Here is a 14,130-nt window from a genome sequence, read left to right on the forward strand (position 1 = left end):
GGGCTTGCAGGAAAAGGACCGATGAGTAAGGTGATGACTCTCTTGGTCCTTCCCAGGCTTACTTGTGGCCATGGCAGGGGCCATCCACTGGCTGGTCACAATGCAGGCCCCCCCAGCCAGCCTCACAGTGACACACGGGCCCTGGGGTGGCATTGGGCTGGCAGATGCCATGCAGGCAGTAGAGCTTTCGGCAGGGCTCACAGCCCGGCACCACTCCCGGCTTCATCTGCGTCTTGGTGAAGTCCTGCAGCTCATTGTTGATGTACAGATTCCGAATGCAGCCGTGGAAGCTGGTGCCGTTGAGGATCTGCCAGAGGCGGAAGGCAGCTGAGTTCACATCTACAGGCATACCTGAAGTGACAGGAAGAAATGCTGGAATGTGTTGGGATTGAACCGTGCCTGTTGGACAGCTCTATGTTTCCTCGTGCCCTTGGGCTCTGTCCTATCTCTGCAGAGGCCCTTTGTCACCCCGGAGGATCAGACTCCTTTCCAGGAAGATGTGGAAAGTCTACTTCCTCTGGGACCGGAGCTAGGTCAGGCTAGGTATGGCCAGTTGGCCAGCTGGATTCCAAAATGCCTGTTCCCTAAGTCTGGCTATCTCCCCCTGGGACTCCTTCCTTCCCTCTGGGATATCTGCTTTCATTTCTGGAGATTCCAGTCGAAGCGAAGAACTCATGTGCAGGGCACTTTGCCATCTGCTTTTGTGCTAGTGGCTTCACAGCCATCCCTAGGCAGAGGCTGCCTGCCCCCGTCTGGCACACTCAGGAACTCAGCTGAAAGCCTCAACTCCCGGGCAGAGCGGGATCACATAGCGGGCCAGGCACTCCCCAGGCTGAGACAGCATGTGGATGCTTGCAGGTGGTGGACAGACCTTCCTGGACTACAGCATCCGCAGGTCTAGCTGGGGAGCCTCCAGCTGATGCAGGACTCTGTGCTGAGCCTCTTGCAGTGTTTCTGGCCTCTGAGGGTCCAAGACTAGAAATGAATCCCAGACTGGTCCAGAGCCAAGAAGGGTGCCCGTGGTATGGAAGACATCTGGGAAAGACCCAGGCCTGTTGGCCAGCCCCTTCTTGGTTAGTCTAGGTTGGCCAGAATGCAGCTAGACACCAGGCAGGACAGCACAATCCAACAGATTAACCATTCAGTAGGACCACCTCATCCTTTGGCACCTCCCCAGCCGTAGCACAAGCTCTCCTGGTCAGCCTCAGACCAGAAAGCACAGGAGGCCCCTGCTTGGGGACACCATCACCATGAGTAGGTAACAGGCTTTTTCTGTCTGAAAGGTCCTCACCTCCCACATAGAGGGGGGCTTCGCTGTTGAGTGTGTAGTGCTTGCCGAAGTTGTCCATGGTCATGGGGCTGCCGCCGTCGATGGAGAGGTTCACCATCTGGTCAAAGGTGACCAGCTCAACAGTGTGGAACTGCCCATCGTTGATTGTCTCAGCACTGGAAAGAGATGGGGAGACCCCACCCAGGGAGTGGGCCTCAGGAAGATCCAAGCTAGGCACATCCCAGAAAGGCCATCAACCCAGCCGCTGCTCCCCAAGGAGACAAATCTCTTAAGGGGACTATGTGGACTTTGGCCTGATGCCTGCTATTCCCCCTTTCTGAGGCCCAGGAGAGGCTGGGGCTTTTGGAGAGAGTTTCTTCCCCAGTGAGGGGCTGCCTCTGAGGTGAGGTAGGATGGGGAACTATGGATGCCAAGGAGCCTCAGATCCAAGTGGGCTGGACTCAGGAGACCAGATGTCCTTTCCTCTTGGTCAGCCAAGTCTGTGTAGTTCTTGGCCCAGGAGCCCCACATCCTGGCCTGCCCCCACCCCAAGGAAGGCTGACAGCCTGAGGAATTCCTACCTGTAGATAGCGGAGCTGGGGTAGCTGCCCGGGTCATAGCTAACACGTACGTGGCCCTGGTACAGCTCAACTGCGATGTGGTCATTATCCCCATTGTACAGGAGGATCCCATTGTCCTCTGCTGTAGAGACCTGAGAGGCAAAGGCACTTTCTCTCCCATGCCACCCCTCATGGAAGCAGCACAGGTGGGTAAACGAACAGAGGGGACTCAAGATTGGAAAGGTATGAAAACCGTTCTCTCCCCTCTCCTCCTCTGCCTGGCCAGACGCCTCTCCTTCAGGGAGGCTGGCCTAGGCCGGCAGTCCCAGGCTCACTTGTCATTCACTGCCAGCAAAAGGATGGCTGCGGCCTGAACAGCACTGGCCCAAGAACAGGTAAAAGACCGGTTGCCCCGTGGGAAATAGGCAGTGTGGTGTGGGGGCCCCTGGGAGCCTCAAGAAACTGGCTACAAAGGGAGGAGACACACTCTAGTTCTGGAAGGTTCTCCCTGCTAGAGCCCTTTAATATCGGAAGGAGATACTTGGAAAACAGGGTCTGTGGTTGGAGACTTGGGAGGGCGGTCCCCGTGGCTGTAGGAAGCACGATTGCTTCCTTCTGTCTAGCTCCCCCTCCCTCCATGCATTCTTCTGGTAAATGTCCCGATGCCCCTGGTCTACGGAGCGGGCACGTGGACCAAGGCTGGTTCATTTCCTTAGGCCCAGTCAAGGAATAGGTATGCAACAAAAGCCTGGCCAATCAGAGAGCTTCCGCTGAGACCGTTGGTTGTTGAATTAGAGTGCAGGCTAAGAAGAACCCCTTAGTGTGTGACAGTGAGCCCTCCCGAAGATGTTAGAAGAGCCTGCGCTATGGCTGGGGCTGGGCTGGGGACAGGGCTGGGTCTGGATTGGGTGAGTTTTGCCTTGAGTGGATAGGCTGCCTGCTATCTTGCTGAGGGCAGTGGGAGAGGACAGAGCTGAGCCTGTCTGAGGGGCTGAGGAAGAGAAAGAACAAAGGAAAGGAGAGACGATTGGGTGCTTGTGAACAAGAATGGAATTTGAGGCAGAGGGGTTCAAGAGTTTACATTGTCTACTGGGGAAAATGCAGTCAAATCTGCCTCCCTCTCTTCCTCTGGGACATATTCAGCAAAACGGCCAGATTTTTCATCATTTGTTGGAAGTAGAAGCTGGTTTTTCCCCCTCAACATGATGATGCTCAGAAATGACACTGGAGGCACCAAATGGGCATTTAGGGGACCCCAAAACTGTTGGTTAAAGGCAAGCCCAGAAATCACTCCGGGCACATGGAGCAAGCCCATGCGCTGCACTAGAGGCCAGAGCCGAGCAGAAGGTGTGATTAAGGCCTGTGGGCAAGGCCTCTGCCAAGCTTTGTCCGGATCCTGCCACAGGTGATCTTAATGATTCATCCTAACCCGAGGATAACAGCGGTCCACACAGGTTCCTTTCGGTTTCTGTGGACTGGGGTGTAGCCTGACATTCTGAGGAGCGGGGATACTCTGCTCCCTGACTCCCTTTGAGTGACCAGGTCCCCAGACACACACCTGAAGAGTGATGTTGGCCCGAGGCCAGTTCTGGAGGTCAGTGAACTGCAGGTAAGTGTCACGGTCCACAAAGTTGACACTGAGCAATTTCTCACACTCGGGGCCGCCGAAGCCTGGCAGGCACTGGCATACAGGCCTGCTGCCCTGGTCGACACAGTTGGCCCCATTCTGGCACTCAGTCCCCTCACAGGGGCTCCTGGGGGCAGGTGGGATGTCACAGAGCTGTCCGCTGAGAGGAAAAGACACGGGTCAGAGACAGTGGGGCCAAACGAAGGGGAGGGAGGGACTCTCTCCCACTGTGCTAGTCAGAAATTCACTAACCACCCCAAGAAAATGGACCCTTAAAGTCCACCTTAAAGGACACCCAGAAGATGTCCTTTGTGAGTGTTGCTTTCCAAGGGAGCTGAGTTCCAGGAGGGACACTCTGGAGCAGCACCTGCAGCATCATCTGGCCCTTCCCAGAAAAGGACCCCTCTCCCCCAGGTCACTTTCTAACAGATCTGAGGTGACTGGCATGCACGTCGAAGCTGAAGATTCACTCCCTCCCGCCATGCCAGTAACTCTGCAGGGCAGGTGTTACAACTCTGACTTAAGATACAAGCGGTGGTGATGGAGGTGGTGCTGAGGAGTCCCTGAATTACAGAAACAGAAATAAAAACGGGCACATTGCTGGCAGACTTACAGAAATAAAGCAATTACCTGGGGAGGTGGCAGGAGATAGAGTATTTGCTTAGTGGGCACAAGGCCCTGGTTTCTAATAACCCCCAACACAAGAGGCAGGGAGACTTAGAAGGGCACATATGACCAACTGTGTGCCCACTAATTGGATAGCATAGATGAAATCGGTCAATTTTTAGAAACATAAAAACTCCCCACATTGACTCAAGACTCTAAATAATCCATGCTAAAAAAACAAGTAAGGAAATTAAACTAGTGACCAGAAAATTCCCCAGGCCCAAAGGGTTTGTTTCACTGATGAATCCTATTAAAGATTTAAAAAAATAATTAATTCTCGTTTTTCCATAAATTCTTCTAAAAAGTAGATAATAAAGGAACACTTCCTGATTCTGAGACGCTGGTACCTAAGCGAGACAAAGACACTGAAAGAAACAAATACAGGCAATGTCACTAAGGGACATGGGCAAAAAGTCCTCAACAAGATATTAGCAAATCAAATGAAGCATAAACATTATTATATATCATGACCATTTAAGTTTTACCCCAGGAGCGCAAAGTTCATTTAGCATCTGAAATCAATCAGTGTTGAACATCATAGTAACACATTAAAAATCAAAGAAACGTCAACAAGTTAGAAGTAGGAGGGAAATCGAAAAACAGCCCGAAAACACACACAGCCTGCATCACACTCGATGGACAGAGGTTAATGTTGCCCTATAGAAGCAGAAAGAAGCCAAGAGCACTTGCTCTCACAAGCTTCATACAGCTGTGCACTTCAGGATATGTGCAGAGCAGCTAGGCAGAAAACACGCATCTACACTGAAAATGAGGAAGGAAATTATCTATTTGTAGATGTTATTATCCTGTAGAAGAAAATCCTAAGGAATCTACTAACGCTCTTAGAACTAATTGAATAATTCAGCCTGATTTACAAAATCAGTGCACATACAACAAATTAAGAAATCAATTCCAGGGGGCTAGAGAGATGGCTCAGCAGTTAAGAGCACTGGCTGCTCTTGCAGGGGACCTGAGTTCAATTCCCACCACCTACATGGTGGCTTACAACCACTTATACCTAAGTTCCATCAGATCCAATGCCCACTTCTGACTTCTTTGGCCAGTTCATGCACTTGGTGCACATATATACGTGCAGGCAAACACTTGTACACATAAGTAAAATAAATGACTCTTTTTAAAATCAATTCTATTTATAATATCCTTTAGAAGAATTAAAATTAGGAAATAATTCCAAAATTATGTATGAGGAGCTAGAGAGATAAGATAGCTCAATGGTTAAGAGCACTGGCTGCCCTTCTAGATAACCCAGGTTGGATTCTCAGCACCCACAAGGCAGCTCACAACCATCTGTAATTCTGTCCCAGGGGATCTGGCACCCTCATTTGGCCTCTGAAATCACCAGGCACAGACTTGGTGCATAGACATCCCTGCAGGCAAAACACCATACACATAAAATAATAATTTAAAAATGTTTCAAAATAAGTGTGAAGCATGTACTTTAAAAACGACAAAGAAAGAAAGAAGCTAAAAGTAGGCCTACATACGCCAAAAGGCAGTTCACACTCAAGAATGGAAAAATCCAATATTGTTTTATTAAAATACCACTGCTCCCTACACTGCTCCACAGGTCAATAACACCTACCAAATCCCAAACTACTTTTTTTTTTTTTTTTTTTTTTTTTTTTTTTTTTTTTTTTTTTTTTTTTTTTTTTTTTTTTGCAAAACTTGACTAGCTAACCTGGAATTTCAACAAACCCAGGATAGCCAAAACAACCTCGAAAAAAAAAAAAAAAAAAAAAAAAAAAACCAACAAAAAAAAACAGGAGGACTTACACTTTCCAATTTAAAAACTCTGCTTTAAAAACGAATTTAAAATTTAAAAATGAAGCTGCAGTAATAAAGACAGCATGCTGCTGGCATATGAACAGCAAACAGAAGCATCCCTAAACCTGCAGGCCACAGACCTTTGGCAAGAAAGCCAAGACAATTGAATGAGATGAAGAAAAAAAAAGTCTTTTCAACCAATAGTGTTGGGATAGCTGGATGCCCACATTCAGAAGCATGACGTTAAACTCCTTCTAAACTCCTTCTTTACTGTTCCCATCTTCAGCCCTTCAACAAACAGGTTTGGAAGTCTATGCCCAAGTTCTAAGTGGTTGTTTGACCCTTCCAAGTTTGCATAGTTGGGACCAGTGGAGTCACACCCAGCACTCAGCTCCCAGAATGGGACTGTTACTCTCCTGAGCCCTAGAGGGGCCCTTGCCAGTCCCACCCGAGGCAGGGGACTTGCTCACAGTGTGGCCCCAGAAGCTTACCTGTAGCCCTCGGCACAGAGGCAGGCGTAGCTGTTGACCTCATCCACACATTGAGCCCCGTTCTGACAGCGGTGATCCCTGCAGTCGTCCTGATTTTCGCTGCAGTTGTCACCCGTGTAACCTGGCACACACTCACACCTGTGGTGGACAGGGAGAGGGTCAGCCGACATTCATCGTGGCCAGGACTGTGTAGTCTGACAGAGAATCCCTGCCTCTGGCAGAGCTGTGTGGATGTGGGGGAATCTGGGCTAGAAGAGTCCAAGCAACCCCTGTCCCTGTCTGAACCCTTTTTTTTTTAAATTTATTTATTTATTATGTATACAACATTCTGCCTCGATGTATGCCCGCACGCTAGAGGAGGGTGCCAGATCTCAGTACAGATGGTTGTGAGCCACCATGTGGTTGCTGGGAATTGAACTCAGGACCTCTGGAAGAGAAGCCACTGCTCTTAACCTCTGAGCCATCTCTCCAGCCCTGTCTGAACCCTTAATAATTAATTTTTGCCCTGGCAATGCTGAAGCATGCATGGGCAACCTGTCCATATTGAGTCTCATGGTCTAAGTTGATGAGGATGACTTAAGAGGGCATCAGACCTCATTACAGATGGTTGTGAGCCACCATGCAGTTGCTGGGAATTGAACTCGGGACCTTTGGAAAAACAGGCAGTGCTCTTAACCTCTGAGCCACCTCTCCAGCTCCCTGTCTGAGCTATCAACTCCAAACCCCATGTAAGCAGACTGCATTCTTGCCTGGAGTCATTTCTCATTTCAAACCCAGTGCTTCTCAGGCTGGAAAGAATATCGTTCAGCCCGGTATACATATATATGCACATGTGCAGAACCCATCTCCTATTACAGTGTTTATCCCGACCGCATAAAATGGGACACTGCTCCCTGGTTGGCTTTGCCATCTCTGCTCCCATCCCTGTGCCTTACAAAGGAGCGCAATGTCTCTCTCATTTCACAGAGGCCTTGCTGCTGTCCACTGCGCATGTTTAGCTGGTCCCCAACAGTCCCCGGACACTACTGCCTACATAGCAGGCTTCTTCAGGTCTCTACCCCTGGCCTTAGCCCCAATTCCTGGGCTCGGGTTACTCCGCCATAGACCACAGGAAGTCCTAGCCTAACAACTTTTTGCTGACTTCATGGACAGGAGGAGGGGCATTCCAGGAATGGAACTGTGTATAAGGGAGTGACATTTTCAAAATCCCATATGATCTTTATCCAGCAGCCTCCAGGTGACAAGCCCTTCTCCATAATTGAGTTCATACAGTGACTCCTTGCTCTGGGGCTGGACAGGTTTTGGAATTCCGAGCTTTGAGGCCACACTTGGGTCATAGACTGCATATAAATGAGCATATACGGAAGTTGCCAGGGGCATCTGAGGCTGCCCAGTAAACAGCTGTCTAGACTCCAACAGAACCTACCCATAGCCACCCTCCACGGAGGAGCGGCAAGTATGAACAGCCTTCCACAAGCCTTCCTTTCAGGTAAGGCTTTGTTCTGGGAGGGCTCTTTCATTTTGTGAGCTTTGTGGCTTTTGTGATCGGGGTGAGAGGTCATGGACCTGGCATAAATGGCTGTGGTGGAGCATAGCTGTCAGGCTCAGTAAGTCCCTTCCAAAGGAGTGCCTTCTCACGTCCCTTTGCCAGCACCTCAAGAGGACTCTACTGCTGCTCCCAATTCCCAATGAAAGCAATGGGCTCAGTCCAGCCAGCATCCACTCAGGGACAAGCTGCAGCAAATCACACCCCCGGGACCGTGTGGCCAAAGCTGTGCCCATAGCCACCCCTATGATGGCTCTCAGGAACGCAGACCATATCCACCAACAAATGAGGGATAGGAATGGAGGGAGGAAGCCAAGCCTAGGCTGGGGTCACTGGCAGTGGGTGGCACTGACCTGGGCCCATCTGGGGTGCCCACACACTGGGCCTCATGCTGACACGGGTTCAGATCCGGGGAGCAGAAGTCCACCAGCTGCTCACAGGCCCTTCCTAGGGGAAGAAGAAGCAAGAGGCAGCAGATGCCGCAATCCTCTGGAGCCCCAAAGGTTGGGGGATGCCTTGACCCTGCAGTGCTTACCTGTGTACTGCAGAGGGCACCGGCAGGTGTAATTGCCCACACCGTCCACACAGACACCCCCGTTGGCACAGGCACCCTCCACACAGTCATCTCTGTTCACGCCACAGGTCGGCCCTTCGAAACCGGAGGGACAGGAGCACCTGTGGGGGGGGGGGCAGGGAAGAGGGACAGGGAAAGTCTGGCCACTGGTGTTTGGGGCTTCTACTTTAGACCAGAAGGTGAACAGATTAGAACGTAACAAGCCTGGCTCTGCCTTCAAGGAATCCTCTGGCTTGCAGTGTGATGGGGGAGACAAATAGGAGACAGTAGCTCAAGGAGACATGCTATCAGGATGGTGGAGGCTCCGAAGCCAGGCGTGGGCAGAGAGCTCCTAACCCTTCCTCAGCAGGGCATGGTCAGGCAGACTTCCTGGAAGAGGTGAGGGTCTAGCCTCGGCAAGAATTCCAACACAGGAGGTGAGGCAGTAGGTACAGAGGGACTGGCAAAGCCCGAAGTGAGAAGGCAGGACCTGCCCGTCTACTCTGCTCAAGTCTTTCAGGGTACAGACTTCAGGAAGAGAATAATGATAGAACTGGGCCGAGCAGTAGCTGGGCTGTAGAAGGTTCTAGGAGTTGGTGATTAAAAACCAGGGGACTCGGGGCTGGAGAGATGCCTCAGAGGTTAAGAGCACTGACTGCTCTTCCAAAGGTCCTGAGTTCAATTCCCAGCAACCACATGGTGGCTCACAGCTGTCTATAATGAGATTTGGTGCTCTCTTCTGGCATGCAGGCAGACATGGAAGGAATGTTGTATACATAAAAAATAAATCTTTAAAAAAAAAAAAAACCAGGGGACTCCTTAGCCTCAGGCATGTGAGGTTTCCCAAGGGATTAAAGGGCCAGAGAGTGTGGCCTGAGGAATTCACATCCAGCTCTTCAAATGTCCATAGAACGCCTTCATCTTTCCCAGGCCTCAGCGAAGGCGCCACTCTCTGCCCAAGCAGGAGGTAGGTAGGCTGTGCCTCCAGGTGTCAAGAAAAACAGCAAGTCAACCATTAAACATAACTGACAGGGGACCCATGGAACTGACAGAACTGAAATTCTGTCACCACCTGCTCACGCAGGAGATTTGGGCATATAAACCGGAAGGGTTTCCAAAAACTGCGTGGCAGGTCTATGATGAGTCCTAATCCTGACAGTGGATTTATGTGAACAGACCTTCCCAGGAAGTCTGCAATATATATTCAAACCAATCATCAGGGCAGCTGTTCTCTCTTATCATGCACGGACCATCTATGGACACATGGACCAACTGACACAGAATATAGCCATCCACCAATGAAGGCAGTCAGTCTCAGACACATTTCCTTGTGGGTAGCAATGTTAAACTTTATAATAGTTGTGTTGGTTTGTATGTTATTAGTCATCATTAACTCAGACACAGAAACTTTTTCTAATCTTATTTATTTTTATGAATAAGGGTGTTCTATCTACATGTATGTATTGCACCACCTACATGTGTGGTGGCCTTAGAGACCAGAAAAAGGCATCAGGTCCACTGAGGCTGGAGTTATAGATGGCTATGAGCCACCATGCAGAAGCTGGGACTCAAACCTGGGTCCTCTGGTAGAGCAGCCAGTGCTCTTACCCAGTGAGCCGTCTATCCACACCCCAAAGAAACTTCAATAACTTTTTTTTGAGATAGGGTCTCATTTATGTACCTCAAGCTGGCTTCAAACTCATAATCCTCCTGCCTCAGTCTCCTGCATGCTAGGATTACCTATGTGTACTGCCAGACCCAGCTGTAGGATTACCTATGTGTACCACCAGACTCAGCCATAGGATTACCTATGTAATCACCAGACCCAGCCTAGGATTACCTATGTATACCATCAGACCCAGCCTAGGATTACCTATGTATACCACCAGACCCAGCCTAGGATTACCTATGTATACCACCAGACCCAGCCTAGGATTACCTATGTATGCCATCAGACCCAGCCTAGGATTACCTATGTATACCACCAGACCCAGCCTAGGATTACCTATGTATACCATCAGACCCAGCCTAGGATTACCTATGTATACCATCAGACTCAGCCAAAAGAAACTTCTAATCAGAAGTTTATGGTGACAAGAAGAGGGGAGGGCTTTAAACTTCAGCTCTTGTGCCCTCACTGGGGGCAGTCGCCCCTGGCATACAATCATATCACAATAGAGACCAGAAGGGAGGTGGACACAATGGAAATACTAGCTGCAGCTAGAAAGGGAAAGATGGTTTTCATTGCTATGGAGAAGCTTTCTGGTGGCATTTCAGAAAGGTACCCAAAGTTACGTGGGGCACCAGAAGCTGTGATCTAGAACTCGGGGCCAAAGCAAAAGGATAGCTGAGTATTATGGAGCAGCCTTGGCTCCCCAATACACCCTGTCTAGAAAAAAAAAAAAACTTAATGAATAAATAATAAGTTAAAAATGGTACCCAATTGCTATGCACAACAAAAACCACTGGGGGGTGGGTATAGCATACTTAACCTACTTGTTTTATTTTAAAACGGCAAGAATATCTATGATATCCACGGCACTGTCTCCTTTGCATGAAGGAAACAAACTTACAATGGAAAAAATGCAGCTGTTGGTCTAAGAACATTTGTGTGGGGTGGTGTTCTACGTCTGCTCTGGAGGCTGTGCCCAGGCATCTTCTGGAGTTCGGTTTTTAGCTAGGATGACAGGACATTTGCGCAGAAAGTCTTCTGGCAAAAAATCTCAGAGCATAAGGCAGGTGGAAAGGACGTCTCCCCTCCCACCTGGTGCTATAGGCTGCCTGGCTGCAGGATGTAGGGCCAACCAGCTTGCCCCGACCCCAGAAGGGGCATCCCAGCCCTGTGCAGGAGCCAAGGACCAGAACGGGGAGGAAGCTTGACTGGAGCTGCTGCTTGCCCCCGAGGTGTGCCTGCCTAGTGTGAGGATGCGTTTCCAAGGCAACACTGGAAGAGAGGCACTTAGCACTTTATTTTTTACATCTAGTAATTTGGGTCTGCAGAGGCAGGTTTGGCCATTTCCGCCCATAAATTCTACATCATTTTCTGAAGAGCCAATTTGTTCGGCAGGCAATTTATCGCCAGCAACTAAGTACTGTGTTCCTCAGAAAAGCTCTGGGAAGGGGGGGTGGGCGGGATGGGGGGCTTCCTGGGAAAAGCAGGCAAGTGTAGGGGTGAAGATATAACATCTGCTCTGGATGGGCTCGAATATGCTAAGTGGTGAGGGCAGCTGTATCCAGAGCATGGGAAATGCCTGCCGTTCAGGGTGGGATCCCTCCCCGCAGTGGCCAGGCACTGAGAGTCACGCAAAGGTAGGACGCCAAAAGGAGTGACCAGGATGTAGCTCCACCTTTGCCACTTCAGTGAACACAGGGCTAGCCACAGCTTCTAGAGACTTGTTCAGCTTAAAATGGGGGCTCAGAGGGCCCGTGGAGATTTAAAAGAGTCTTGGGGGGCTGGAGAGATTGCTCAGCCAGCTGCTCTTCAAGAGGACCTGGGTTCAATTCCCAGCACCCACATGGCAGCTCACAGCTGTCTAACTAACTCCAGTTCCAGGGGATCTAGCACCCTCAGACAGACATGAAGGCAGGCAAAACACCAATGTATATTAAATAAAAATAAATTATATAGAAAAGTTCTTAAAAAGTCTTATATGCCCCCAACCATCCCCCAGCACTGCCATGGTATTTACCCTTGGCTATAGGTTCCCAGTGTGTGGGAAACACTCCTGGGCCCCTCCCCAGAGAGCAGTGGAAGCCAGCCCAGGCCCAGGCGCTCCCCTGTGAGCCTGTGCTGTCCAGAGCCTGCTGTCCCACGGCTGCTCTGCCCATACCTCTTCCAGGAGAGAAGGAGCTCAAAGAACACGTGACTATAGTCTGGAGCACAGGTCTGTTCTCCCTGCCCACCCTCATCTCCAGCACAGGTCGAGACTTCGATGCTGGGCCTGTCACCCCTCTCCAACCCCGCCTCACACCCTATGGGCACTCACGTGAAGCCAGCATCCTCGCCCTCGTGGGAATGGCAGGTTCCCCCATTTCCACATGGGTTGCTGGAACAGCTGTCCAGGGACACTTCACAGTCTCGGCCCTGGAGGAGAAGCCAGCAATGAGGACTCCAGGGAGAGCCAAGGGCGTTGGTTGAGCTAAGAAACAGCCCTCAGCAGCTCTGCTTGTCTACCACAGGGTTGCCTCTTCCTTCCTTCATTTACTGATTCATCAGTATGTCCATCTGCCCAAAGGTTAAGTCATTGGTAACAGGATCACTCACACGCATGTTCTAGGCTAGACCAGCCAACGACATAGCCTGTTGTGCAGGGCCTGCCTTGCAGCAGATAGAACCCTGTTCCTCCAGCTCCAGCCTCCACTCACCTTGTAGCCACTGGGACAGGTACACCTGTATACCTCAAGAGGGTCATTGTGGCAGGTGCCCTGATTCTGGCATGGGCTGGACAAGCAGGGATCACACTTGGCCTGAACTGCCAGACTGGGGGGACCTGTATTAAGAGGGAGAGCATTAGCAGGCATGTGGGAGCTTGGGGCTCTGCCCTAAAAAAATACCCTCCTCCCAGGAGACATGCCTTCACCACGAGTGTTGAGGGTCATGCTGCACCCCTCAGCTCAGTACAGCTTTCCAGCTGCAGAACCCACTTCCCACAGGGTCCTTGGCAGCCCCTGATTGACAGGTAGCTGTGAGAACTCTGCAGCTCCCAACAGGTGGAAACTGTATTCAGAATGGCTAGGGCTACTCTAAGAGTAAGAGTAGCAAAACTGTGAGGGCTGACTTCCCCTGACTCTGCTCCTCACACCCTCAGAGGCAATCACCTCGGCCTACAGCCTACTCAGCAGAGGGGGAGCCATGTGCCTGAGCTTGGCTCTGCAGGGAAGCCACATGCCTTGAGGATTTTCCTCTCCACGTCAGCAGCAGGGAGAACCTTCCCTGGTACCCCCCCCCCACCGACTACACAGGCCCCTCTCCAGACCTCCTCACTGGGAGAATAAGGAGCCTGGCAGTAAGGGTACCTGGGTACCAACCCTGAGGGACACCAAGATTTCACAAGAGAGAATAAGGAAATCTGGTCACTCAACTCAGGCTCCCTCAGGAGGTTCCTTCTGGAAGAGGTGACGTATTAGTTCTGATGAACTAATTAAAAAATTAAAAAAAGAAAAAGACCTTTCCGCAGGACAGAAGCCTGCTGGAGGGACTTCCAGACACAGACAAAGATATGTTGTTTCTTGACCTAGTATCGGTGTCTGAGTGAACTCGGTAGAAAACACACATTGGGCTCTTTTCTCATGTCGGTACTTTTCCGGATGTTGTTATATATGGCTAAAAAGAATACCTTGAAAAAAGTACTTAGCACCGCTTTGCCAGCTAGTAAATGCCAAGCATGTGTTAGCACAGATTGGCTTGGTCCTAGCAGGCGCTACATAGTGGGCGCTTTGAACTGTGACAGCTTCCTGCACACAGGGTGGCCTGGGCCTCCTCATTAACCTACAGCTGTCAGTTTCATTTCCTATGGTGGCCTCTGAGCTTGTAGAGGGCAAGAGCCATGCCCCAGGGTCCCTAGAGTCCTCCCCTAGCTCCCCCTGCACACAAAGCTGAGCCCAGGCAGCCGCTCGGCCACCTGTCTTTGCT

The 14,130-nt window shown here is 50.5% G+C and overlaps 1 protein-coding gene across 1 annotated transcript in view; it reads right to left on the bottom strand.

The window, feature by feature from the left end:
- Slit1 (slit guidance ligand 1) overlaps positions 1-14,130 on the bottom strand; it is a 143,007-nt gene that overhangs the window by 1,530 nt on the left and 127,347 nt on the right. The window contains exons 27-35 of the mRNA XM_038336276.1: positions 12,864-12,988; positions 12,485-12,582; positions 8,481-8,620; positions 8,299-8,392; positions 6,400-6,537; positions 3,389-3,617; positions 1,852-1,982; positions 1,292-1,446; positions 63-351 (exon numbers count right to left, since the gene is read on the bottom strand). Of these exons, the coding sequence (XP_038192204.1) occupies positions 63-351; positions 1,292-1,446; positions 1,852-1,982; positions 3,389-3,617; positions 6,400-6,537; positions 8,299-8,392; positions 8,481-8,620; positions 12,485-12,582; positions 12,864-12,988 (1,399 nt within the window). The remainder of the gene's footprint in view (positions 1-62; positions 352-1,291; positions 1,447-1,851; positions 1,983-3,388; positions 3,618-6,399; positions 6,538-8,298; positions 8,393-8,480; positions 8,621-12,484; positions 12,583-12,863; positions 12,989-14,130) is intronic.

This window comes from Arvicola amphibius, chromosome 1, assembly GCF_903992535.2.
Source record: "Arvicola amphibius chromosome 1, mArvAmp1.2, whole genome shotgun sequence".
Lineage (NCBI taxonomy): Eukaryota > Metazoa > Chordata > Mammalia > Rodentia > Cricetidae > Arvicola > Arvicola amphibius.